We start from the raw sequence: 24,569 nt of genomic DNA, 5'->3' as shown, positions 1-24,569 counted from the left end.
AAAGAAATACAAGAGATTTTACGAAAAATTCGGTTTCACCACAATTTATAAATAAGAACCTCTGAGAGGAAGAAGTCAATTTTCTAACTTCCAGTTTCATTATTCATTACATTTAGATATGAAGGAATGACCATTTTTTAGAAGACAAATCCAGAATTTCTGCCTGTGAGCTGACACAGATAATCGAGTAATTCTGTGGGAAAATAGAAATCATCATATTTGGTCTGTTGATAATTTTCCAAAATCGAAGAAAGCCAAGCATGCCAATTAAAAATGAAAGCAAAAGCTGAAATAAGCACGTACAACAGAGAAAGCAACCAATCTTAATAGGCATCTGCTGAAATCTGTCTTGTAAGATGATACATCTGCTCAGTTGTCTTACTTTCTGGGAGAATTGAAGGATTCAAACTATTTATCCAAAAGCTACGTGAAGAGCTCAAAGTCCCACTTCTCTGATTAACAGCAAAAATGTCTGAGTAGGAGTTCCCATCACGGCACAGCACAAACCAATCTAGCCAGGAACCATGAGGTTGCGGGTTTGATCCCTGGCCTTGCTCAGTGGGTTAAAGATCCAGTGTTGCCATGGCCTGTGGTGTAGGTCGCAGACGCGGCTCAGATCCAGCATTGCTGTGGCTGTGGTGTAGGCCAGTGGCTACAGCTCCAATGAGACCCCTAGCCTGGGACCCTCCATAGGCCTCAGGATTGGCCCTAGGAAAGGAAAAAGACAAAAAAAAAAAAAAGAAAAGAATTCTAAATTTTTTAATAAAAATTCACTTACTCATAAAAGACTAAGAGCCAAAATTTCTTTTCCCCAGGTACTCAAATATAAAGACAAATGAGTATATAGTTCCTTCCAAAGCAAGCTGATAACATGACTTTGCGCAGCTAACAAAACATTTTCACCTGAATATACTTTTTCTATGAGGCCTCTGAGTCACCATACTTGAGGAAATTCTGCACAGGGCCAAGAAGAAGGTATTCCAGCCCTACAACCGCAGAAGCCGGAAGGACGCTATTATATGCCTTTTACAGAGGAGGCAGCTGAGGTCCAGGCGTGGCATGTGGTTTCCACAGCAGCTTGGCAGCGGGCTGTCAGGACACCGCTGTGCTGTGCGGAACCATAGGCCACCTCGGGGAGCAGGTTCAATGCCAAGTGAGCTCAAAACCTCTGGGACATGGCTCCTCAGGACAGGAAGAGCCAGCTTCAGCTACAATGGTTTGTGAATGACTCTCAACTAGTTCTAAACATTAAAGCCCATTTGTCACCAATTTGTCACTGAGTCTCTGGTGATAGTGTGTAAAGTACAACCGAAATGTCTTATGTCGTAATACCGTCACTGAGATAAAAACAGAGCGTCACAGGAAAATTCTTTCAATGAGGATGCTTTTGAGATGTTCGTACAACACACTTCCCTTGTATTTGCTACCTCTAGTTCCAAGGGCGACAGAGGCGGGAGGATCACCTTTTGTTGTTGTTGTTGTTGCTGTCTTTTTAGGGCCGCACCGGCGACACATGGAGGTTCCCAGGCTAGGAGTTGAATCAGAGCTGAAGCTGCTGGCCTACACCATAGCCACAGCAACGCGGGATCTAAGCCACATCTGCAACCTACACCACAACTCATGGCAACGCCAGATCCTTAACCCACGGAGCGAGGCCAGGGATCAAACCCGAGTCCTCATGGTTCCTAGTCGGATTCATTTCCATTGCAAACAATGGGAACTCCCGAGAATCCGTTTTACTGGTACTTAAATGCCCAGACCAAATAGAATCAGTTATATACCATCTTACTTCCAAAATAGATTTATCTGGTTTAATAATACATAGAACATAATAATAACATAAAATAATGTAAAGCTAAAAGGAGAGACAGAAGTCTGAGAAGATAAGTGCCTGAATACGTGTTCCTGGCTCTCCCTTCCTTCAGGGGTCTTCCTAAGGCAACTCAAATATTTAGAGATCAAATAAAGAATGAGAGCGGCTGTGTTCCATTTTAATTGTTTTCTTTCGTGGGAGGATGGAGGGGTGAGGATTGGGTAGAGGGGCTGTTGGCCAATCCAAGCACACGGTGGAGTTCGGTTAAAGCTGGCGCTTTGGGTTCCAAAGAAGTTTCCATAGGCGGAGAGCATTTGGCCATCCACTGCGGGGGTTGGGAGTGGTTGGTTTATAACATGATCAAGGCCTCAGAGCTGGGAAGGAGTCCAATCCACCATCACCTCAACTGCCTGCGAGGAGCCAGCCAGCCAGACTGGCAAGAGTGAAACTCCTCGGCATGTCGGGAAGAAATGCTTCTGCTGGCTCACACACAAAGTCCAGGGAGAAGTGGCAAGGTCAGCAGATGCTAGTGCACTAATTTTGTGGCTATTAGGTAGACTGAGAGCAGGCACAGGCTTCCAGAATGTCAGGCATGTGTGTGATTTTGTTTTTTTAGGGCGGCACCCATGGCATATGGTTGTTCCCAGAACAGGGGTCGAATCAGAGCTGCAGCTGCTGGCCTCCACCATAGCTCACAGCGACGCTGGATCCTCAACCCACTGAATGAGATCAGGGATTGAACCTGCGTCCTCATGGATACTAGTCAGACCGGTTAACCGCTGAGCCACGACGGGGACTCCCTGTGATGACATCACTGGACTGGACATGACCTCCGTGCCTTTGGACAGTGGCAGGCTGAGCATTGACAACTGCACTCCAGAGCTCTATGTCTACTCCTTGGACCAAATGACAAAGTGCCCAGTGACACGCACCACTGTTTTCACTGCAGCACTACTCACAGCAGCCAAGATGTGGAAACCACCTAAATGTCCATTGACAGATGACTGGATTAAGTAGATGTAGTACATATACACAGTGGACTACTATCCAGCCAGAAAAAAGGACAAAATAATGCCATTTGCTGCAACATGAATGGAACTGGAGATTCTCATACTAAGTGAAGCAAGTCAGAAAGACAAATACCCTATGATATCACTTACATGTGGAATCTAAAATATGGCACAAGGTGTCTCATTAGTGCAGTAGGTAGAGCATCAGTCTCATAAAAGATGGCATAAACGAACCTGTCCACAGATCAGAAACTAAGTCCTGGAAACAGAGAACAGATGGGTGGTTGCCAAGCGGGAGAAGGAGGGAGTGGGATGGATGGGGGGTTTGGGGCGGGTAGATGCAGACTATTGCATTTGGAGTGGATAAGCAATGAGGTCCTGCTGTAGAGCACAGGGAATTACATACAATCACTTGATTTGGAACATGATAGAAGGTATTATGAGAAAAAGCATATATATATATATGTATAAATATAAAACTGGGTCACTTTGCTGTAGAGCAAAAATTGACAGAACGTTATAAATCAACTCTAATAAAAAAAAAATTTTAGGAGTTCCCGTCGTGGCGCAGTGGTTAACGAATCCGACTAGGAACCATGAGGTTTAAGTTCAGTCCCTGCCCTTGCTCGATGGGTTAACGATCCAGCGTTGCCATGAGCTGTGGTGTAGGTCGCAGACGTGGCTTGGATCCCACGTTGCTGTGGCTCTGGCGTACGCCGGAGGCTACAGCTCCGATTCAACCCCTAGCCTGGGGAACCTCCATGTGCCGCAGGAGCAGCCCTAGAAATGGCAAAAAGACCAAAAAAAAAAAAAAAAAAAAAAAAAAAAATTTAAAAAACAACAAAAAGATCAACCACCAGGAAAGACCCTGGGATGCCTTGGAAAGCCATGGAAGCCTAAGATGCCCTGGACTGTGTTTGCCCAGGGAGGATAGGAGGCAGGTGCCAGGGAGCACTGGGCAGGTCCGTGTGGCTGCCTTAGAAGCAGGCACCTCGCTGGGCACTTTGTCATTTGGTCCAGGAGTAGACAACAGAGCTCCGGAGTGCAGTTCTCAGCGCTCAGCTTGTCAGCGTCCAAAGGCGCAGAGGTCATGTCTGGTCCAGCGACAGGCTGTGCTGATAGGATGAACCTCAAGGCGAGGGGGCCCAGCTCAGGGATGCCCCATCCAAGATCAAGGGTGAACAAGTCAGCTGAAGGAAGACATGCTTGCCAGGCAGAGGGAACAGGGTGGGCAGAGGCCATGCAAGCGGTGGGCTCAGAGCTGGGTGACATCGGCAAGGACAGGTAAGGATGAGTCCTCATCAGCGTCTCTTTTGTGGACCTAAATCATCGTCACATGAAATCTTGTAACGACTATAGGAGGAAGCAGAAATACCATCTCTGTTTGACTGATGAGAAAACTGAGGCTTATGGAAACTGTGGTTTTTGTTTTGTTTTGTTTTGTTTTTGTCTTTTCTAGGGCCACTCCTGTGGCATATGGAAGTTCCCAGGCTAGGGGTCAAATCGGAGCTGTAGCTGCCGGGCCTACACCACAGCCACAGCAACACGGGATCCAAGCTGCGTCTGCAACCTGCACCACAGCTCACGGCAATGCCGGATCCTTAACCCACTGAGCTGAGGCCAGGGATCAAACTTGAAACCTCATGGTACCTAGTCGGATTCATTAACTACTGAGCCACAACGGGAACTCCTGGAAACTGCTTTCTATACCCCACAGAGAAGCAGAGGCAGGACTGGGGGTCAGGGCTTGGTAGACTTCCTTGGGGCCCACCTGACATGCGGCCTGTATCCGGATGCTGTGGGAGGGACTTCTAAGCTCTCAAGTTACATGGACATTTGCTTCCAATGCCCAGAGAGGAGCCTAATCCTGCCCAGAGAGAGGCTGATTTTGGTACTGGGAGAGCCCACTGGGCCCATGCTGGCTATTCCTGGCCAGCAAGCCTAGTCACAGGAAGTGACACTTGCCCAGAGGTCACTGAGTCCTCAAGGCCTAGGGGACGTGACCTCTGAAGGAATCCAGGGCCACTGAGCCCCAAGGAGGAGCAGTGTGGTAGGAGCACCGAATCCAAAGAGAGAGATGTGGCAGTCTGGTCCCTGCTCAGCCTCTTCCTAGCTGGGTCCCTAGGCCAGGCTCTGAGACTCAGGGACCCCATCTCTAAAATGGAGAAAATAACTGGCGCTCCCGAATGGGTTGTTAGAGCAACTGCTTGAGAAATTGCAATTCTTGTCTGGTGCTTGGGGCGTATTAAGAGCCAAATGCAAAGGTGATCGTGTGGGTTTTCCGTTGTCCAAAGTACCTATTTTTTTTTTGTTGATTTGGAGTCACCTTTAAGAAACTGATGCCAGGAGTTTCCATTGTGGCACAGTGGGAACGAATCCAACTAGGAACCATGAGGTTTCGGATTTGAGTTTTCAGATTCGATCCCTTGCTCAGTGGGTTCAGGATCCAGCATTGCCTTGAGCTGTGGTGTAAGTCGCAGACGAGGCTGGGATCTGGCATTGCTGTGAGCTGTGGTTGTAGCCCGGCAGCTGTAGCTCTGATTTGACCCCTAGCCTGGGAACCTCCATATGCCGTAGGTGTGGCCCTAAAAAAAAAAAGAAAGAAACTGATGCTAAATCCAAAGTCATGAAGATTTGATCCTACGTTCTCTTCTGTGAGTTTTATAGTTTTAGCTATTAAATTTGGGCCTGTGATCTATTGGGTTAATTTTGTATACTATGTTGGACAAGGGTCCACCTCCATTCAGACATAATTTCATGTGTCTACATGTGGAACAGGGAACATTGTCCAATCAGTATATTACCCATAATTGTTACTTATACTTTTCATTAGAGTCCAAAGAATTGAATAATAAAATCAAATAAATTATCCTTAAAGAAATACTCCAAGGTTATAAAACTCTTCCAAAGATGATCAACTTGTAAAACTTCTAATGTGGGGCAGTGTCACAGTCATAAGCAGCTATGCCCTGCCCTCTGGTGGTCGCAGGAGAAATGGCAGGCATGCTGCAGCGCGTCTTAGTTCTGTCAGATCATCTTCATAGATCTCAGGCAGATCAGGACCAAATTTGTAAGATTCGATGTTTTCAGGATCCCTTCTAGTGAAAGATTTGCCATTTTACACTACCAAAAAATAGGCTTATTTCCAAATACAACATTTCAAGAGTAATGATCAAGCACCGGAGTCAGGAACCGTGGCAAGGCAGTGCATCCCAGAGCCAGGGAATTTGTTGGGAACACCTGATCTACACCCAGCTCTGGTTCAAAGAAAGTAGCACATCAAATCAAAATGTACTTAGGAATCCTTTTTTTTTTTTAAATCTTTAGGGTCACATCCCCAACATATAGAAGCTCCCAGTCTAGGGGTCAAATCAGAGCTACAGCTGCCGGCCTATGCCCACAGCCACAGCAACGCCAGATCCTTAACCCACTGAGCAAGGCCAGGGATCGAACCCACAACCTCGTGGTTCCTAGTCGGATTTATTTCCCCTGTGCCACGATGGGAACTCCCTTAAATTAAGGATCTTAAAAGGAAGACAGTATTGTGGATTATCTGAATAGCCCAATGTACTGATAAGAATGCTTATAAGTGAAAGAGGGAGGGAGAATAATCAGTCAAAGAAGCAGATTTAAGAGGTCAAGCAAATGGTTTGTGGCTTTGGACAGAGGGGGCCCAACCCAGGCAAGCACGCATCCCTTAGAAGCTGGAAAAGGCAAAGAAGCAAATTTTCCCTTCGAACCTCCAGAAAGAGCATGGTCCTGCCAACACCTTAATTTTATTTCAGTGACATTTTAAACGTATGACCCACAGGACAAGAAGAAAATTAGTGTTACTCAAAGCCACTGAGTTTGTGGTAACTGGATGCAACAGCATGAATGAATGGAGTTAGTAGATACTTTCTCTGGGATGAGAAGGATCTGTGAGAAAATGACCAAAAAGAGACAGTAATAGGTGCCTGGATATGAATTTTACCTTTACTGAGCTGAGAAACAAAGGGCTAAAAAATAAAATAATCGAGAGTCTGTAAGGGGCCTTCAGACAGAGCCATGACCCAGTTCTATAAAAGACGGAAAAAGGAGGAGGGCATGAAATTCCCAGAGACGCGGTGAAGATGGAAAACCAGACTCACCAGACTCACCGTGTGTCTGAAGACTTTTCATGAAGAGTCACGTGAATGAACTCAGGTACTTTGTATCCTGTTTTTATCCTCAAAGCTTTACATTGAGTCTATTCCTCCCTACTGCTTGTGGATCAACCATTGTACCTGGTTCTGGAAGAAACATTTTGGGGTGTAGATAAGCAAAAATTCTAGGATCCGAAAATATCTCGGCCGTATTTGCCAATGCAGTCCCGGCTCTGTGCCTCGCCAATACAAAAGTCTGAAGGTAAAAACAGATTCAAAGGGAGAAAAATGAGTTTCAGTTCGATTCACAAACAATTCAAATGCATTTTACAGACAGCGTTATGGTCTTGCCTTTGCTCTTGTATATTTCAGGGCCAACTTTCAGGGAGAGAATGATGAGGTACGTCTGGCACTGGGTATGAGAGGCTACGAGGAAAGAATTCCTGCAGGAGACGGGAGTGGGGAATCAACCTTTTCCTCCGCTGCTGCCAGAGGAAGAGCTGGGAAAGAACATCAGGAGAAGAAAGGTCTCGAGGTCTCGTTCCTCTAAACACTAGACCTCCCAGTGAGGCAGAAGGTTAAGCCAGGGAGTCAGTGTAGGAGCAAGGGCTTCAATGCCTTCTTTGATAAGGCCACTGATGAACATCTGTGGCTTAAGAGCTCTCGGGATTAACATCTCCACAGGCCTTGTTTTCTAAAGGGAGTGTGCCTACACCCAGAAGGACGTAAGCCCTAATCTCCGGTGACTCAATTTAGGGGAAAGAAACTATGAGATTTACGGGATATTTCCACCCCCACGATCCCATTGGACAAGGACTGATACAGGTAACTGAGCAAGGCCAATGGGAGAAGACCACATCTCTCTGGACCCCACCCCCAACATTAAGGAATAAAAATCCCTATAGGACAATAGAGAAGGGGGCTCTTCTGCCCCCTCCCAGCAGCCCTGGGAGCTCTCTGCTTTCCTTTAATAAAGACTTTGCTTGCTTGCTGCCTGTGTGTTCTCGGAGTTCATTCTTCCGACTGCTGCGAACAAGAACCAACCCAGATTCCGGTATCATCTTTCTGGTAGCACCAGGACAGCGCTGCTTTCAAACTCTGCCCCCCAGCACGCTCGCTTCTCACTTAACATGGGTTTTAAAAAGCTGGTTTCTTTATTAACAGAAGTTGCCATAAACCAGCTTTTGTTTGTTTTTCTGACAAGCATGTGCATCAACGCTGTGCTTAAAATAAAAAAAAAAAAAAGACCATCAGGGAAATATTCCAGATACAAAGTTGGCTGGCTTCACCCATCAAGCCTGCAAAAATGAACTCTCAGCCCTAATCCCTCCATTTCAGTCCTGAGGAGAGGAGGAGGAAGGCCTAAACCACAGCCTTAAGGCCCTGAGACCAGCTTTAAAATGGCTCTAAAGAGAGCCATGTCCCTCTGCTTTTAGCTCTTAGGACCGTGAGTAGAACAGCAGTGTTTCTAGAGGAAAATGTACAGTATAATTGACTAAAGCAGAAAAATCTTGGGAGTTCCCATCATGACTCAGTGGTTAACAAACCCAACTAGGATCCAGGAGGGTTCAATCCCTGGCCTTGCTCAGTGGTTAAGGATCCGGCGTTGCTGTGAGCTGTAGTGTAGGTCACAGACCGAGGCTCAGATCACGCGTTGCTGTGGCTCTGGCGTAGGCCGGCCGATATTCAACCCCTAGCCTGAGAACTTCCATATGCCGCACCCGAGGCCCTAAAAAACAAACAAAAAAATCCTTAGATAGAAGAACAAGGTGGACTGATGGGAGGTCAGTTAGTCATCTAAAACATTTATAGAGATAAAAAGAAAACATACACCTCCCAGACAGAAAGCTGTCATGTTTGGGGAAACTGGCCAGTCCTGGCAGCAACTGAGCCAAGGTTGATGGAGCTACAACCAAAGAGGGACCTGTTTCAAGGGAGCTGGATTTTCTCAGCCTCCAGGGCATCAATTTCTACTTTGCCTAAATTTCTCAGGCATAGCGGGAGGGGAGTTGAGGCTCACGCCCCACCTTTGGGCAATGCACACAGCAAGAGCTTGGCAGAACTGAGAAAACTCCTCCTCTGTCAAGACCCTCGAGGCAGCAGCTCGGCTGGGCTCCCTTCAAAATTCCCTCTCTTCAGCTCACACTAGGTGGCTACAGAATCCCTTTCCACACCCTAGAATGGCCAGAGGCAGGGTAGGGGGTGAGCAGTTTAGGCCTTCGATGGGGTTCCTCTTTCCCAACCTCCCACAAGAGCTTCTAATTAACTCCTCCCGGTCCCTGCCTGGGTCAGGACTGCTGCAAGTGACTCAGCTTCCCCGCTCCGACATCTCCATCAAATCATCACGCACACACCTCCTCACAGCCCCCCACCACCCCCACAAGGACCCCACTTCCCCTCGTGGTATAATCTAGGTGGATTTGCCCCCTGCCTTCGAGAAGGCCCTCCCTCCCCAGCGCTCACGCTGCCAGATCCCAGGGCCAGCCAGCTGGTCTGCAGTGCAGAGGACTCACCAGCTTTAACCCCCTGAAGGGAGTGGGTTCCCATTTGAGACCCCCTGAAGGAGGGCTTGACTGGGCTGCTCTCTTTACTGCACATCCCGACACGAGGGAAAAGGCCAGGCCTGGCACCTTTTTTTCCTCCCTAGTGGCCAGTTTTAATTCTATGTGTCAAACCTGGAATGGGGTGGTGGGTGAAGGATGCAGGGAGACAGGCAGTGAGGGGAAAAGACAGCAGGAAGGCAGGAAGGAAACTCAACGGAAAATCAGAGTTCAGACCGAGCGCTTACTTACGAAATTGGAAATTGGGGTTGGCGCTAGTTACTGGCGGGTGGTGGTAGAGGAGAAGATGAGAAGGAGCAGCATCCTGAGAGGGAGACGGTCCAGAAAGGGGTGGGATCACGAAGGCAGGAGAAGGCAGCGTAAGGAGCAGGGCCCTGTGGGGTTCCTGGGCACCAGCCTTTCTGTGACCTCCCCCCCCCCCCCATTTCTTGTTTTTAGGGAGAAATCTTGAGGCTTCCTGACCTTTCCTGAGTTCCAAAGGTCAGGTTCAAACAGTTGCTAATCAGGGAAGGGAGGGGATGCAGAGATCTGGGAGGAGCAGCCAAGAGACAATGATGCAGCCTTGGGGCAGGTCCTGGTTCCTCCTCGAGGAATATACATAACAATGTCTTCGAGTTCTTCTGCAGAACTAAACCGCCTAGGAATGGAAGATGTAAATGAAGCATTCTTCCCCTCTGAAAGCCCACTAGACCACTAAACACCCCTTTGAAAAACAATGCAAGCTTGCCTCCGCCCTGATCCTTATCTGCAGTCCTACTTTCCACTCTCAAAGCTGTGAAACAACCGTCCCTTCTCTCCCAGGGGAAGCACAGTCTTTAATGCATTACCCTGCTGTGGCCTCCTTTGCCTAGCAATGTAATAAAAGCTATCTTTTACTCCTTCACCCAAAACTGTATTAGGTACCAGGGTCAGAGGCCAAGTTTCCTCAACAGCAAGTTTGCAGCAGCAGGCCTAGAGAGCATGCATGGGTACTGGGGGTTCCTGGCACCAGGGGTGCTGCTGCTACTGAAGGGACTGGGGACGGGGGTCTCCGCCGCGCTCCTTCCACGGTGGAGCTTAGGCGACCCAGATGGGCACCCAGTGTCCAGGGAAGCCGGCTGGCGCCTGCCTAACGGTGACCACAGGGATGATAATCCCCCTGGGCTCCCTGGAAGAGGCGGTGTCACCAGCGGAGGGGCTGGCCGGGAACACGGGTGGAAGGGGGCGTGGTGGTGGTCTCCATGGCCTTGGGGAAGGAGCTGGGCTTGGAGAGGAAGCGGGGTCCCGGCCCATCCCCTTGAGTCCACCAGGTCTGTGGGCACTATATTCCTTGACAGCGCGCCCCAAGAGCCATCTGGCGAGCGCGAGGCTGGACCCCAGGCGGATGAGGCAGGTGAAGAGAGGCACCACTTAAAGCCACATAGGCTGCGGGTCCAGACCAAGCAATCGCCAGCATAACTGGAGGAAGGGAGCGAAGAGAGGTTCTGCCTCCCCTTCGCTCCGCCATCGCCCCATCCCTCGGCGCGGCGCCCCCTGCCGCCGGCGGATGCTGAAGCGGCTCCAGGTGGCGAGGCTGCTTCACTCGTCCAAGGAGCCCGGTCCTCACGTTCGCCCCTCTTCCCCCAGGGCCGCGCCGGAGGCAAGGGCGCCGCGGGCCGGGAGGGCAGCGCCCGGGTGGAGCTCGCCCTCCGAGCCTCTGCCACCGCATGCCCAGCGGCTCCGACCCTCCAGGCCCGTCACCCCAGAGGCTGGAGGGGCGGAGAAGGGCGGGGAGGGGACGCAAGCGGCGGAGAGGGAGAGGGAGGGAAGGGGACCCGGCGGCGAGGGGCGCAGAAGGGACCCGAGGCCGCCGGGGCACCGCCCGCCCGTCGTAGAGCGTCCTGGAGGTTCTGCTGCCGGCCAGACGGCATCCTGCGCGCGGGACCCCGCGTGGCCGCCCGCTGCCTACCTCCGCTCCGGACTCGCCGCATCGTCGGGGAGCCGTCCACTGGGTCTCGCGCCGCCTTCCTGGGCCGAGCCGCCAGCAGCGAAGCGGCATCCCGACACGGGGAGTCGGCCTGGCAGCTGCCCCTCGGCGCCGGGCTCCTCAGCGGCTTGGCGAGCCCTGGCGGCAAGGTGCACCTGTTCCCAGCCGGCGGGGCCCGCGCTGTCTCGGGAGACCCATCCAAGCGCGGCGCGGAGGGCGGGCTCGCCTCTCTGCCCGCCGCCAGCGGTCGCCGCAGGCACCTCTGCTAAGAGGCAAACTCCAGTGAGCTGCGCTGTTGGGGGCCGCCAGCCCGTGGCGGGGACCCCCGGGGTCTCTGGGGCAAGTGCTGTCGCTGCTAAGGAAACCCTGCCTGCTACCCGCAGAAGATGGAAAGCACTGCCGGGAGCCCCCAAAAGGAGGAGAAGTGAAACACATCAAGTTGCATCGCGAGCAACTTCCAGGAGAAGACACCAGTAGAAGGCGTTCTCCAGGAGAAAGAATGGGAGCGTAGAACCCTATTTCCCAAGCCCTAAGGAAACCATCGAGTCCAAGATTGTCAGTCAGGGTGAAAAGCACTAGCAAATGGAGGCTGTGGGTCAGTGTCACAGTGACGTCGCGCTTGTGACATGCAGTGACAGGATGAGAGAGAACCACGCAGTGGCAGGATCAGGCTGTCCCACCCCAGGCCTGGGGTCGTGGCTAGCCCAGTGCTGCTGGTCCCCTGATGTAAAGTATATGAAGCCTGCTTCTGCCTCTGATGTGTCCAGCCTGAAGTGCCCACCCACCTTGCAGTAGAAGTCTGGGGACACATGTGGAGGGTTAGGGTGGTGTTTTGCAAGGGTCATCAAAAGGGGGTGTGACAAGCTGAAACAGACCTAAGAGTCATGAGCAGATGCAGTGTGTGGTACTGGAGGTGATACTGGTTTGGACAGTTCAGCTCTAGAGGCTTTTTTTTTTTTTTTTTTTTTTTGGCCTTCCTCATGGCATGTGGCAGTTCTCTGGCCAGGGATGGGACTCACACCACAGCAGTGATCCAGGTTGCTGGAGTGACAGTGCCAGACCCTTAACACACTGCACCGCAAAGGAACTCTTCTTAGAGGCTATTTTTGGGTCAACTGGATGAATTTGGATATGAGGAACATGAGACAGGCACTTTCAGGAGGAGAAAGATGAAGACCACGGCATGAAATAAAAGCAACCATAGGGGTTCCCCATGGCACATCAGTGTTTAATAAACCCGACTGGTATCCATGAGGACACCGGTTGGATCCCTGGCCTTGCTAAGTGGGTTAAGGATCCAAAGTTGCCATTAGCTGTGGAGTAGGTCAGACATGGCTTGGATCCCAAGTTGCTGTGGCTGTGGTGTAGGCCGACAGCTACAGCTCTGATTCCACCCATAGCCTGGGGATCTCCATGTGCCCTGGGTGCAGCCCTAAAAAGACAAAAGACAACAACAACAACAAAATAGCAACCACATATCCAAACTTGAAATAACTTGTATATGTTGTATTGTACGTAATATGTATATACTAGATTTGTATATATATTTATATATATACATGCAAATTTTAACAAACACATGTTATATACCCTTGTATTTATATGCTGGATTACTTTCTAGATATACATATATATATTCAGAAGAATAAGAATATGAACTAAAATGCTAGGGTTACAGCATTTTTTTGTTTTTGATTTTTAAAATTTGTTTTAAACTTTTTATCTATGTGTGTAGAGTTGATTTACAATGTTTCAAGTGTATAGTAACGTGATTCAGAGGTTTACTGGTATTTATCCTTCAGAGAACTTTGTCTATTTTATGTATAGTAGTATGTATCTGTTTATCCCGAATTACCAACTTATTTGTCCCTTTCTTTCCCCTTTGGTAACTATAAGTTTGTTTTCAATGTCTGGGAGTCTATTTCTTTTGTAAATAAGTTCATTTGTATCATTTTTTTAGATCCCACATATAAGTGATATCATGCAATATTTATCTTTACCTGACTTACTTCACTTACTATGGGAAGCTCTAGTTCATTCATGTTGCTGAAATATTATTATTATTATTTCTTTTTAGGGCTACAGCTGCAGCATATGGAGGTTCCCAGGCTAGGGGTCAAATCAGAACTGTAGATCCTGGCCTACGCCACAGCCACAGCCATGCAGGATTCGAGCCTCGTCTGTGTCCTACATCACAGCTCATGGCAACTGCGGATCCCTAATCCACTGAGCAAGGCCAGGGACTGAACCCGAGTCTTCATGGATGCTAGTCAGATTCGTTAACCACTGAGCCACGGGAACTCCCATGTTGCTAAATTATTAATTATTCTCCCAAATTCATTTGGCCACCTAATTCAGCTATGATAGGAACAACGCCAGATCTGTAACCACTCATGGGGGCCAGAGATGCAACCAATGTCCTCATGGATACTAGTCAGATCCATTACTGCTGAGCCACGACAGGAACTCCAAGAATCTTTTTTTTTTTTTTTTGGCCTTCTCTAGGGCCGCTCCCTGGCATATGGAGGTTCCCAGGCTAGGGGTCCAATCGGAGCTGTAGCCACTGGTCTACACCACAGCCACAGCAACGCCAGATCAGAGCCTCATCAGAGCCTACACCACAGCTCACGGCAATGCCGGATCCTTAACCCACTGAACAAGGCCAGGGATCAAACCCCGCAACCTCATGGTTCCTAGTCGAATTCGTTCACCACTGAGCCACGACGGGAACTCTCAAAAATCTTATTCGTTAGGAGGTTACATTCCTAGCCTTAGAAGAAAAAAGAAAATTGGTCTCGATGTTTGAGCAGGAACTGTCGTCTTGAGGAGCTCTAGCTACCGTGCAGTATGTCTGCACCTTGTACATGGGGGGAGGCGCAGACAAGAACACAGATGATTCTGTTTAATTTTTTGTTCTCCTGCCTTGAAATATAAATTTTATTTCATCACTCCACATTCTCACTAGGATTAAGTTTTGTGTTTGTTACTGGTTTGTTCTTGGGGTTTTATTTGTGTGTTTGGCCATCTGGTGAATGTGCAGAGTTGTTCATTGGCATTGCCCTGTTGATGAAGGAGGTGAGAGCATATAGTTTCCTCCAATGAACTTTTTGTTTATAACAGCCCCTCCAAACTTCCCCCCTCCTCTGTAAAGAGTCCCTCTTCTTTGCTTTTGGGGACTTGCATATACTTCATCACATGTCACAAATTACAATTTCTTGCTGTGTCTGAATAAACTTCATTTTCCTGGTAAAAGAGCTGGTTGTGTCACTGTGTTCAGTTACACACGTCATGCCTGGCAAGTTTCTGGTGTGGTACCCCCATATTCTCACTCCCACAAGCCGTGGAAGAGAGCTCCTGTCCGTTCCTCCTCATTCTTGCTAACACTGGCTGGCTTTTCTGGTTTGTTCTTGTTTTTTGGGGTTTTGTTATTTGCCATTCTGGTGAATGTATAGTGGTTTTAATTTACATTTCCTTGTTGATTAAGGAAGGTTGAGCAAATTTAACATGTTTATTGCAATTTACATTCTATCTCTCTCTCTCTCTTTTTTTTTTTTTAGCCGTAGAACCTGTGGCATATGGACGTTCCTGGGCTGGGGGTCAAATCAGAGCTGCAATTTCAGGCCTATACCACAGCACAGCATCACCAGATCTGAGCAGCTTCTGTGGCCTACACTGCAGCAACGCTGGATCCTTAACCCACTGAGCAAGGCCAGGGATCGAACCAGCATCCTCATGAACTAGTTGGGTTCTTAACCCAGTGAGCCATGGTGGCAACTCCCAAGAATACTTTTTTCAACGTGCAAATGATGCTTAGGTGCGATCCCAAGAGGATGTAGATACTCGAAATGTGGTCTGCGGTGTATAGCCACCAGCCTCCCTTGGGAATTGTGACCAATGCAGACCTGATCTGGGGCTGGAATTTTAAAACCTCCCCAGGGTATCTGAGAAAAGCCCCAGGATGCTCAGACCCCTGTATGGATCCCAAAAGCTCCATAAGACCCACTGCCTAGATGAAAAGATCTTGTGGTTTTCTAAACAGGGACCCAACTACCAAAGTGCCCACAAAGCCAAGGACAATCTTCCAGTCGGCCCAGTAGTTGTGTTCCTGGACCATTCCGTGTCAATTAACACACTTTACACTTAGAAACTGGAACTGGGGTCTAGGCTCAGAGGAACAGGCTTTCCTGGTCCCTGAAAAGACCGGGGCATTGACGAGGATGAGGAATCCAGGACAGTTCTCCTCCTCTGGGTGGCCCTGTCCTGTGCCTGCTTCCCAAGGACACTGCCAGAACTGTGACATGACAATGGCACCCACAACTTCCCCCAAAGGCCCCTGGGGCATTGTAACCCTCCTCTCCTGGGAGCTCTTACTCTCTAATCCTTTTCTTCTAGGCAGTAAACCCTTTTCAGCCTTTTTTTTTTTTTTTTTTTTTTGCCACATCCAAGGCATGAGGAAGTTCCCAGGCCAGGAATTCAACCCCTTCCACAGTGGCAACTGTGCCAACACTGTGTTGACAAGCTGGCTCCTTAACCTCTAAACCAAAAGAGAACTTTGGTAATAAGTCCCTTTGGAATCCAATTATATTTTTCTTTTTCATGGGAGCATTGCACGGATGGAATCCAGGACCCCCAACAGAGACTGTCTTTGAGAAGGAAATGGAAGAATGGGAAAGGGGTTTGATGCGTCAGTATGCGCCCTTTGAACCTGCTTGAAGTGTTTTATCTTTCACACTCCTTTTTGAACACACGATTGAGTGGATCATAAACAATTTTCATAACCTCATTAGCAAAAGGATCCGGACGAGCTTAGAAATTATGTTAAAAAAATGTATTGCTATGGAGAGAAGGGTGTGATTTCTCAGATTTGCTTCAAATTGCCTGGGGGAGTGAAGAGGGAACCGGGTTGGTCAGGAGCGAACTTCTGCTCCACTTGGGGACCTGCTGGAAAATCTCCCTAGTCTTGGTGGAATACAGCCCAGAGTGGGGGGGACCTGGAGAACCGGAGGGGCGGGGCTTGGAGGGGCGGGGCGGGGGCGGGGCAGGTAGAGACCCTGGAGTCAGAGGTGGGGCGGGGCGGGGCCTTAAGAAGGGCGGGCTCACGGAAAAGACAGGCTTGGCCCGGGGGTGGCGCACCCAAGAAGGTGAAGGTCAGCTCTCAGGGAGCAATGGCTGCGACGCCGGGTAAGACTCACGGGTTTGCGAGGCCACGGAGGCCCACGGAGGCCCGCGGGCTTCCTGTGCTGTGGTGCCCATGGCGGTGCGGGATGAGCTGGGAGGCTGCAGGGATGGGTTAGGAGTCTGCGGACTAGACTTGGGGGGGCGGGCTGGGGAGGCAGCTGACTGTCTTGGCGTGCGGGTGGCAAGGGCAGGGCTGTTGGTGGCTGAGGTCTCTACCCCCGCAGTGGCCGCCATGCCTTGTGAGGCCACGGACCACTCGGCCTCCCTGGACCAGCCCATGATGGACCTCGTGCCAGAGCCCAAAGTGGAGGAGGCGCTGGGCCTGAACCAACTGCCATCCGAGCTGCTCCTGATGGTGCTGAGCCAGGTCCCCCCACGCATGCTCATCAGACACTGCCGCCAGGTGTGCCGGCGCTGGCGCGCCCTGGTGGACTGCCAGGACCTGTGGCTGATCATCCTGGCCCGGGACCACCGCGCCCTGTGGCCAGTCCTCCAGAGCTGCCTGCCCCCCGCTGACGACACCAGGCCCTCCGTCCTGGGCCGCTTCTGCGTGCGCAGACCTCTGCATCAGAACCTCTTTCGGGACCCCAAGGGCGAAGGTAGGGAGCCCAGGAAAGAGGTTCACGCCGGCCTGTGGGAAGGTGCGAGGTGGGGGCAGGGGGGCTCATGGGGAACCCACAGGACTGATCCCTGGATGCGCGGGCGGTCGAGGAAATCTGAGCACAAACATTTTTTATCTAACAGAAGACTTCCAGAAAAGGCCGCGGGTGAGCAGAGAGGAGGAGGTGGCTCTGAAGGAAAAGTGGCAGGGCGTCATCCGTAGGGCGGGTTGGAAGAACAGCTTTCGCTATCTCTACAGGTGACCGTCCCTGTTCCCCACGGGCCGGGGGTGGTGGTGAGCGCTTGCTGGCTCCCATGGACCGTTCTCCCACTTTCCTAGGTGGTTTGAGAAGAAGCAAGTGGTGGACCTGCAGGAGGAGGGTCTCTGGCCAGAGCTCCTGGACAGCGGCAAGATTGAGATTTGGGTCTCTGATTGGTGAGTGTGATTTAAAAGAGTCTTTTTGGTGAGTCCTTTGCATAGTGACTTCATTGAGGCCTGCTAACAACCCCTTAGGGTACAGCAGGTGGGAAGAGACTGAACCACCATCATAGCCTTAGTACTTATTGTTTATTCGTTTATTTATTTTTGCCTTTTAGGGCCACACCAGCAGCATGTGGAGGTTCCCAGGGTAGGGGTCAAATCAGAGTTGCAGCTGCCTGCCAATGCCACAGCCATAGCCACAGCCATGCAGGATCTGAGCCACATCTGTGGCCTACACCACAGCTCAGGGCAACAGCCCACTTGAACCAGGCCAGGGATTGAACCCGCGTCCTCATGGGTACTAGTCAGGTTCGTTACCACTGTGCCAGGACAGGAACTCTAGCTCAAGTACTTAGCAGAGCACACCCCTGGACCTGTCCTCTCACCCCCAAAGGGGCCTGATTTGGAAGGTTGGATTTTAACCCAGAGCTCTTGGGCCCATCACAGGGTGCCTCAGTTTCCCCATCTTTATAAGACAGAGTCATAAGTCAAGCACACAGCCAGTGCTTTGAAGTGAGTTCCCTGTGTGATCCTTGCCCCTGTGGTAACGTGTCTTTTGAGACCCTAACCTGAGAAGTTGAGAAAGGGGAGGTGACGTCCCCTGGTGGCAGAGTTGGGGCTTGCAGGGCCTCATACTCCTGTGACTCCAGAGCTTGGGCTCTGTAGTGATGGTTTTGAAACCGGGGCCCATGAGGACTTTCCCGGGGGAAACGGGAGCCAGATGATTTTTAAGGGAGGCAAATTCCAAATCCTCTACAAGTTTATGTCCCCTGTTCTCTAGTTGATCAGCCGGAGATGACATCTATGGTGGGAGCACCATTGGTTGTGCCTCCCAATTCCTGCCTCAGTCTTCCACGGGTACAGAAAAAGAAAGCCCCTCGCTGTGTTGGATGGTCCCCAGGTGGAAAGGACTGGTAAAGTGACCATTTACAATTTTCACCTATTGGGGAGTTAGCGTTGTAGCTCAGCGGTTAACAAACCTGACAGTTAACAATCCATGAGGATATGAGTTCAATCCCTGGCCTTTCTCAGTGGGTTAAGGATCCGGCATTGCCACGAGCTGTGGTGTAGAATCTTTAGCAGATGCATTTACAGTCAGCTCCTGTTTTTATTTTTTTTATTTTTATTTATTTATTTATTTATTTTTGTCTTTTTGCTATTTCTTGGGCTGCTCCCGCAGCATATGGAGATTCCCAGGCTAGGGGTCTAATCGGAGCCGTAGCCACCAGCCTACACCAGAGCCACAGCAACGCGTGATCCGAGCCGCATCTGCAACCTGCACCACAGCTCACAGCAACGCCAGATCGTCAACCAACTGAGCAAGGGCAGGGACCGAACCCGCAACCTCATGGTTCCTAGTCGGATTCGTTAACCACTGCGCCACGACAGGAACTCCAGCTCCTGTTTTTAATTTAGTCTTTTCTCACACTTTTGTGGCATATTTGTGTTGCTTTGAGCAATGCTGTACCAGTTGATCGTAATACTCAGTGATTCCCAATTTTGCCTACACCACCCAGAAATATTTGCAAGTGATGTCCGGGTCACACTCTATACCCATTAGAGCTGAGTGCCAGGGGTGAGACCCAGGCACCAACATCTGTGAGAAATTCAGAGCCAATGACAGAGTTAGGGACACAATCCAGCGACGCCTCCCAATGGCCAGTTTGCAGGATTCCCAAAGCCCCCATCCAGCTCAAACTCAGTAGAAAGAGTGAGTTCACTGAAACTGATTTTTACAATCAGTCTGTTACGGGGAGATACAGATGAAAATTAGCCGAGAGGAAAGTCACAGGGCAGCATCAAACACTGACTGCTGTGGCCCTCTCCCAGTGGAGCCAGGACACATGACTGTCCTGGCATCTTTGGGGGACTGTACAATGGGCTGTTACCAGCCAGAGAAGCTCACTTGAGGGTTGTTTGTTATTTTCTTTTTTTTTTTTTTTTTTTGCTTTTTAGGGCCACACCCAAGGCATGGAGGTTCCCAGACTAGGGATCCAACTGGAGCTGTAGCCACCAGCCTACACTACAGACACAGCAACACCAGATCTGAGCCACGTCTTCAACCTACACCACAGCTCACAGCAACACCAGATCCTTAACCTACTGAGCAAGGCCAGGGATCGAACCCGCAACCTCATGGTTCCTAGTCGGATTCGTTAACCACTGAGCCACAGTGGGAACTCCCCCTCATGGTTCTTAGTCAGATTCATTTCCGCTGCTCCACAATGAGAACTCCCTCAGCGGAGTTCTTCTTGGGTCTTTATCCTGTGTTTCATCTCAGCCTTTAGGCCAGCTGATACCTGCTTGATGACTCCTAAGTCACCCTGTTGGCCTTCCCAGAATGCCTAGTGCTCATTAAGTAGACACAGCCCCCAGCAAGTCAGCCGCAGGCTCTCCAGTGTGACTCAAGGGCTCCAGACAAACAAAACAGAGACTGTCAGGCATAAGGTTCCGAGTGTCCAGAGATGACCTCCCAGAAGCGGATGGCAAAGACCCTACCTTTGGACAAGGGTCAGAGCTTTTCTACACAGTTTCTTTTCAAGATTCCAGATGCTTCATTTAGAGCTTCGTGGTCACAGGGGAGAAAAATTAATTTCTGTTTATATTGTTTATGTGTATCAATATATGTGGTGGTTGGCACATGACAGTATGAAAGGCAAGTCAGAAGATCATAAAAATATTAGTGGTACATTAGGACAAAAATCTGTGGGAGAAGTATGGACTTTGAATTCCAAGAAGTGTAGTGATGCCAAATCTCTATAAAAGGAGATTCTTGTCTGTGATTTTTACATCGCCCATTACTCTTGAGTTGTGTGGTGGTGTTTTTTTGGCTGGGCCCGTGGCATGTGAAAGTTCCAGGACCAGGGATTGAATCCATGACACAGCAGCAATCTAAGCCACTGCAGTGACAATCCCAGAGCCCTAAACCTGGTGCACCACAGGAGAACGCCTCGTTTTTAAATTTTTAATTGCTAACATTAAAAATGCACAGATCATGGATTTGGAACTTAGTGATTCTTACACACGGAACACATTCTCATTACATCAAGCACAGACTGTTGCCAGCAACCCCCACCCAACCAGCACCCTCCTTTCCCATCCTCCATCACCTCTGACCCCAGGGTAGTACCCTCCTAATTCCATTATGTGCCATAGATAAGTTTGTCTGTTTGGCTACATAATATACATGGAGTCATGGAATGTGTAATCTATGTAGTTCGTATGTGCCGTCTATGACTCAGTAACAAGTTTGTAAAATGCACCCGTATTTGTATGTGGCTGCGGTTAGTTTACTTTCATGGCCGTGTCAGATTCCATCATGTGAAGAGTCCATGATTTACCTAGTTACTATCGATGGATATTGGTGGCTGTTCTTTGATGAACGTTTGGGAACCCCATCACCACTTCTTAAGATTTCCCTGGATCCTTTGAAATAACCGGTAGGAAAACTGAATCTTACAACGTGAGCATCGTACACACTGGAAAGGACATCTTTGGCCACCATGGAAACAGAAGGAGCAATGCGAGGGGAGGAGGTGCCTTGAAAAGCTCTGCTCTGGGTCTTCACTTGTAATTCGGATGTGCACACAGACCAGCTGGGGAGCTTGTTTAGTGCAGTTGGGTTCATTGAGCAGGCAGAGCGGCCTGGCTCCCAAGTGACACATGGTACTAGTCCTGGGGACCACAGCACAATTTGGGAAGGTTTTCTGGGTGTGTGTGTTTGGCTTCTTCCATGGCATATGGAAGTTTCTGGGCCAGGCTCTGAATCCAAGCCACAGCTGCGACCTACACCACATCTGCAGCAGCATTGGATCTTCACCACTGTGCCATAGCTGGCACTCCCACAGCACCATTTTGGATTTTGTTTGGTTTCTTTGCTAGGGCCACTCCCGTGGCATATGGAGGTTCCCAGGCTAGGGGTCTAATTGGAGCTGTAGCCACTGGCCTATGCCACAACCACAGCAATGCCAGGTCTGAGCCACGTCTGTGACCTACACCATAGCTCACAGCAACACCAGATCCTTAATCCACTGAGCGAGGCCAGGGATCGAACCCACAACCTCATGGTTCCTAGTCGGATTCATTAACCACTGCGCCACGATGGGAACTCGACCATTCTGGATTTGCATCCATGGGAAGGCCATTCAGGCTGAACAGACAGGTTCCCCCAAAGAACACCTGACTTTCAAGGCCTCCCTTATCCCCCAGGCGGATAGAACGACGGCAAAGCAGCAAACATCGATATGAACTAACGGTCCTCCTCCTAGATGCCAACAAGTCCATCCTGCATCGTTTTGCTCCTTTGCGTTTTCCCGAACAGCCAAGAAGAAAGTGTGTCTTCCTCCAGGTGAGTCTGACGGGTGTGGGGAAAGGCTGGTGAGGTCTCTGATGAACTATTGCTGCATGACCGGTTGCCCCCCAGGGTGGTGACTTGGGATCAAGAGCAGTGAAGTGAGGGGAGTTGCCGTCGTGACCCAGTGGTTTACGAATCCGACTAGGAACCATGACGTTGTGGGTTTGATCCCTGGCTTTGCTCGGTGGGCTAAGGATCCGGCATTGCCATGAGCTGTGGTGTAGGTCGCAGACGCGGCTGAGATCACGCATTTCTGTTTTGCTGTAGCTGTGGTGCAGGCCGGCGTCTACAGCTTCCATTGGAACCCTAGCCTGGGAACCTCCATATGCCGAGGGAGCGGCCCTAGAAAAGGCAAAAAGACCAAAAAAAAAAAAAAAGAGCAGTGAAGTGATCACCTTTCATGGTTGCTATGAGTAGGGCTCTGCTGGAAGCTTCTGGCCCCAGTGTCTCATGTTGCATTCAGACCCTGGTGGAGCAGAAGGGCATGGTAGGTTGTAAATGTGTATACAGCAGGCCGTAGCTGGTCTGGCAGCCCCTAACTTCGTCTCGGAGACATAGCATGTCTCTGCTTGGTCCAGTTTCGGCTTCCTCATAGCATGGCGCTTCAGGCCCTTCAGGCTGCTTCCTGGTGGGTCAGGGCTCCACCACCAGCAGAAGCTGCGTGGCCTTCCTGACCCAGCCTTACTCGGAAGTTTCCTGGAAACAGTCACTCGGCATCACTCATGCCACACTCCTGGTTATAAGGAAACCCGCCCAGATTCAAGGGGACAGGGATTAGCCTCCACCCCTGCAAGAGGAGTAGCACGAAGTCCGCGTGGGACGGGGGGCCTTAATGCAACAGAAAGGCCAGATCACAATGGGACTTACCTCTTTCTCTGCCTAACAGGTCAACCACGAGTTCTCTAACCTCAAGAAGGGTGTCCGCTTTGTTTCTTTTGAACACACAATCCGGAACATTGAGTACAGACCCGAATGTTATAAACTCTATCGGTCCAGCTCCAGTGTGTCAGTGCTGGTCCGTTGTGATCAACAACCTGGCTGCGCCTCCCAGGAGCTGGAGTCATTGGCGGGGCCATCTCATTAATCCAGGACTGGTAGCTCCCTGGATCCCCTGGGTCCGGGGGTAGGTCCTGCTGGGCCCTGTCTTGAAGCTACTAGAAGAAAGTGCATGCATCAGATGGGCCTCCTTCCGCTGCTCTAAGGCAGCCCCTGCTGTTCTGAGTGGAGACCCTGGAGGAGCACAAGGAAATGCCCTTTTGTCTTCCTGTTTCTGCTTCAGAGGTTTCATTGCTCCTCTGGGAAGTTCCTCTTCTCGCATCTGAACTAGCACCTCATCGCTGTGGCTGAACACGTTCCAGCCCCCTGCGTGGGGAACTTAACTTCCTGAGGTTTTGGGACCAGGACTCAGCGGAAAGTCAACCAGCTCCAAACATGTTTGGAGCCAGAGGGTTCTGCCCACCCGCTGAAAAATGGAGTGGTCCACTGAGCCCAGCCCCACCCTGCATCGTCTATTGTATAAAATCATTTTGTTACTTTGAAATTCTTTTGAAACACGGAAACAATAAATCAGAAATAGAATCTGCCAGTCATAGGTAATAAATGCATTATTTATTTTAACAACAGTGTCTCAGGTCTTTTTAATAGAAAACAACGCGACTGCCCTGGTGACTGCTTGGTTCAGAGGAAGGAGTTGTCCCTGTCGAGGGGGACAATTTCTAGAAGAAAGCACCAGTAGAAAGAATGGGAGAGTCAGAACCCTCTTTCCCCAGCCCTAAGGAAACCGAAGGAGTCCAAGATTGTCAGTTAGGGTGAAAAGCATTAGGCAGTTGGAGGCTGTGGGTCAGTGTCACAGTGATACCACACTTGTGACATCCAGTGACAGGGTGAGAGAGTCACGCAGTGGCAGGATCAGGCTGTCCCATCCCAGGCCTGGGGTCATGGCTGGCCCAGTGCTGCTGGAGCCCTGAGAAGGCCCAGGTCCCCTGATGTAAAGTAAATGAAGCCTGCTTCTGCCTCTGATGTGTCCAGCCTGAAGTGCCCACCCGCCTTGCAGTAGAAGATTGGGGACCCGGTGGGGGGTGGGGGGTGCCGCTATCATCGAAAGGGGGTGTGGTATGATAGGATGAAACAGACTTGACCTGGGAATCTCCATATGCCACAAGCGGGGCCCTAAAAAGCCGAAATAAATAAGTAAATAAAATTAAAAGCCCAGCCCAAGGAAACCCCTTGTCTGTGGAGCTGCTGTAGCCTGTGAGCAGTGAGATCCAGGGACAGAGTCTTAGCCTCGCCACTGCCACCCAGAGACTGCCGAGCCCCAGCCTGTCTGCCGCCACCCACTCCAGACACAACATCCAGTCGTGGATAAAAATGCAGAAGAACCAACTGGCTGAGCAGGCTGAGCGATATATCGATGACATGGCAGCCTGTGTGAAGTCTGGAACTGAGCAAGGAGCTGAATTATCCAATGAGGAGAGGAATCTTCTCTCAGTTGCTTCTAAAAATG

At 50.1% G+C, this 24,569-nt stretch overlaps 1 protein-coding gene across 1 annotated transcript; it reads left to right on the top strand.

Annotated features, from left to right (window-relative positions):
• The first annotated feature begins 16,475 nt into the window (after window positions 1–16,475).
• LOC100521510 (F-box only protein 27-like) lies at window positions 16,476–23,683 on the top strand. The gene is made up of 6 exons (XM_084979248.1): window positions 16,476–16,634; window positions 16,856–17,230; window positions 17,376–17,490; window positions 17,572–17,667; window positions 21,922–22,060; window positions 22,953–23,683. Exons 1-6 carry the CDS (start codon window positions 16,619–16,621, stop codon window positions 23,148–23,150), a joined length of 939 nt encoding a protein of 312 aa, XP_084835374.1. The 5' UTR covers window positions 16,476–16,618; the 3' UTR covers window positions 23,151–23,683.
• The last annotated feature ends 886 nt before the right edge of the window (window positions 23,684–24,569 follow it).

Source organism: Sus scrofa, chromosome 10 (genome assembly GCF_054392235.1).
Source record: "Sus scrofa isolate SSC_HxYL_T2T_F1_AM1 chromosome 10, Sscrofa_HxYL_maternal_Yorkshire_Landrace_v2.0, whole genome shotgun sequence".
NCBI lineage: Eukaryota > Metazoa > Chordata > Mammalia > Artiodactyla > Suidae > Sus > Sus scrofa.
Note: the sequence above shows the minus strand (reverse complement) of the source record. Positions and strands in the feature narration are given on the sequence as shown.

What these genes read in the sequence shown, in the direction of transcription:
- LOC100521510 (XM_084979248.1), top strand. An exon ending in GAGATTTGGGTCTCTGATTG is followed by an intron (nt 17,668 to 21,921) that starts GTGAGTGTGATT and finishes CTTATCCCCCAG; the next exon opens with GCGGATAGAACGACGGCAAA. An exon ending in GAAAGTGTGTCTTCCTCCAG is followed by an intron (nt 22,061 to 22,952) that starts GTGAGTCTGACG and finishes TCTGCCTAACAG; the next exon opens with GTCAACCACGAGTTCTCTAA.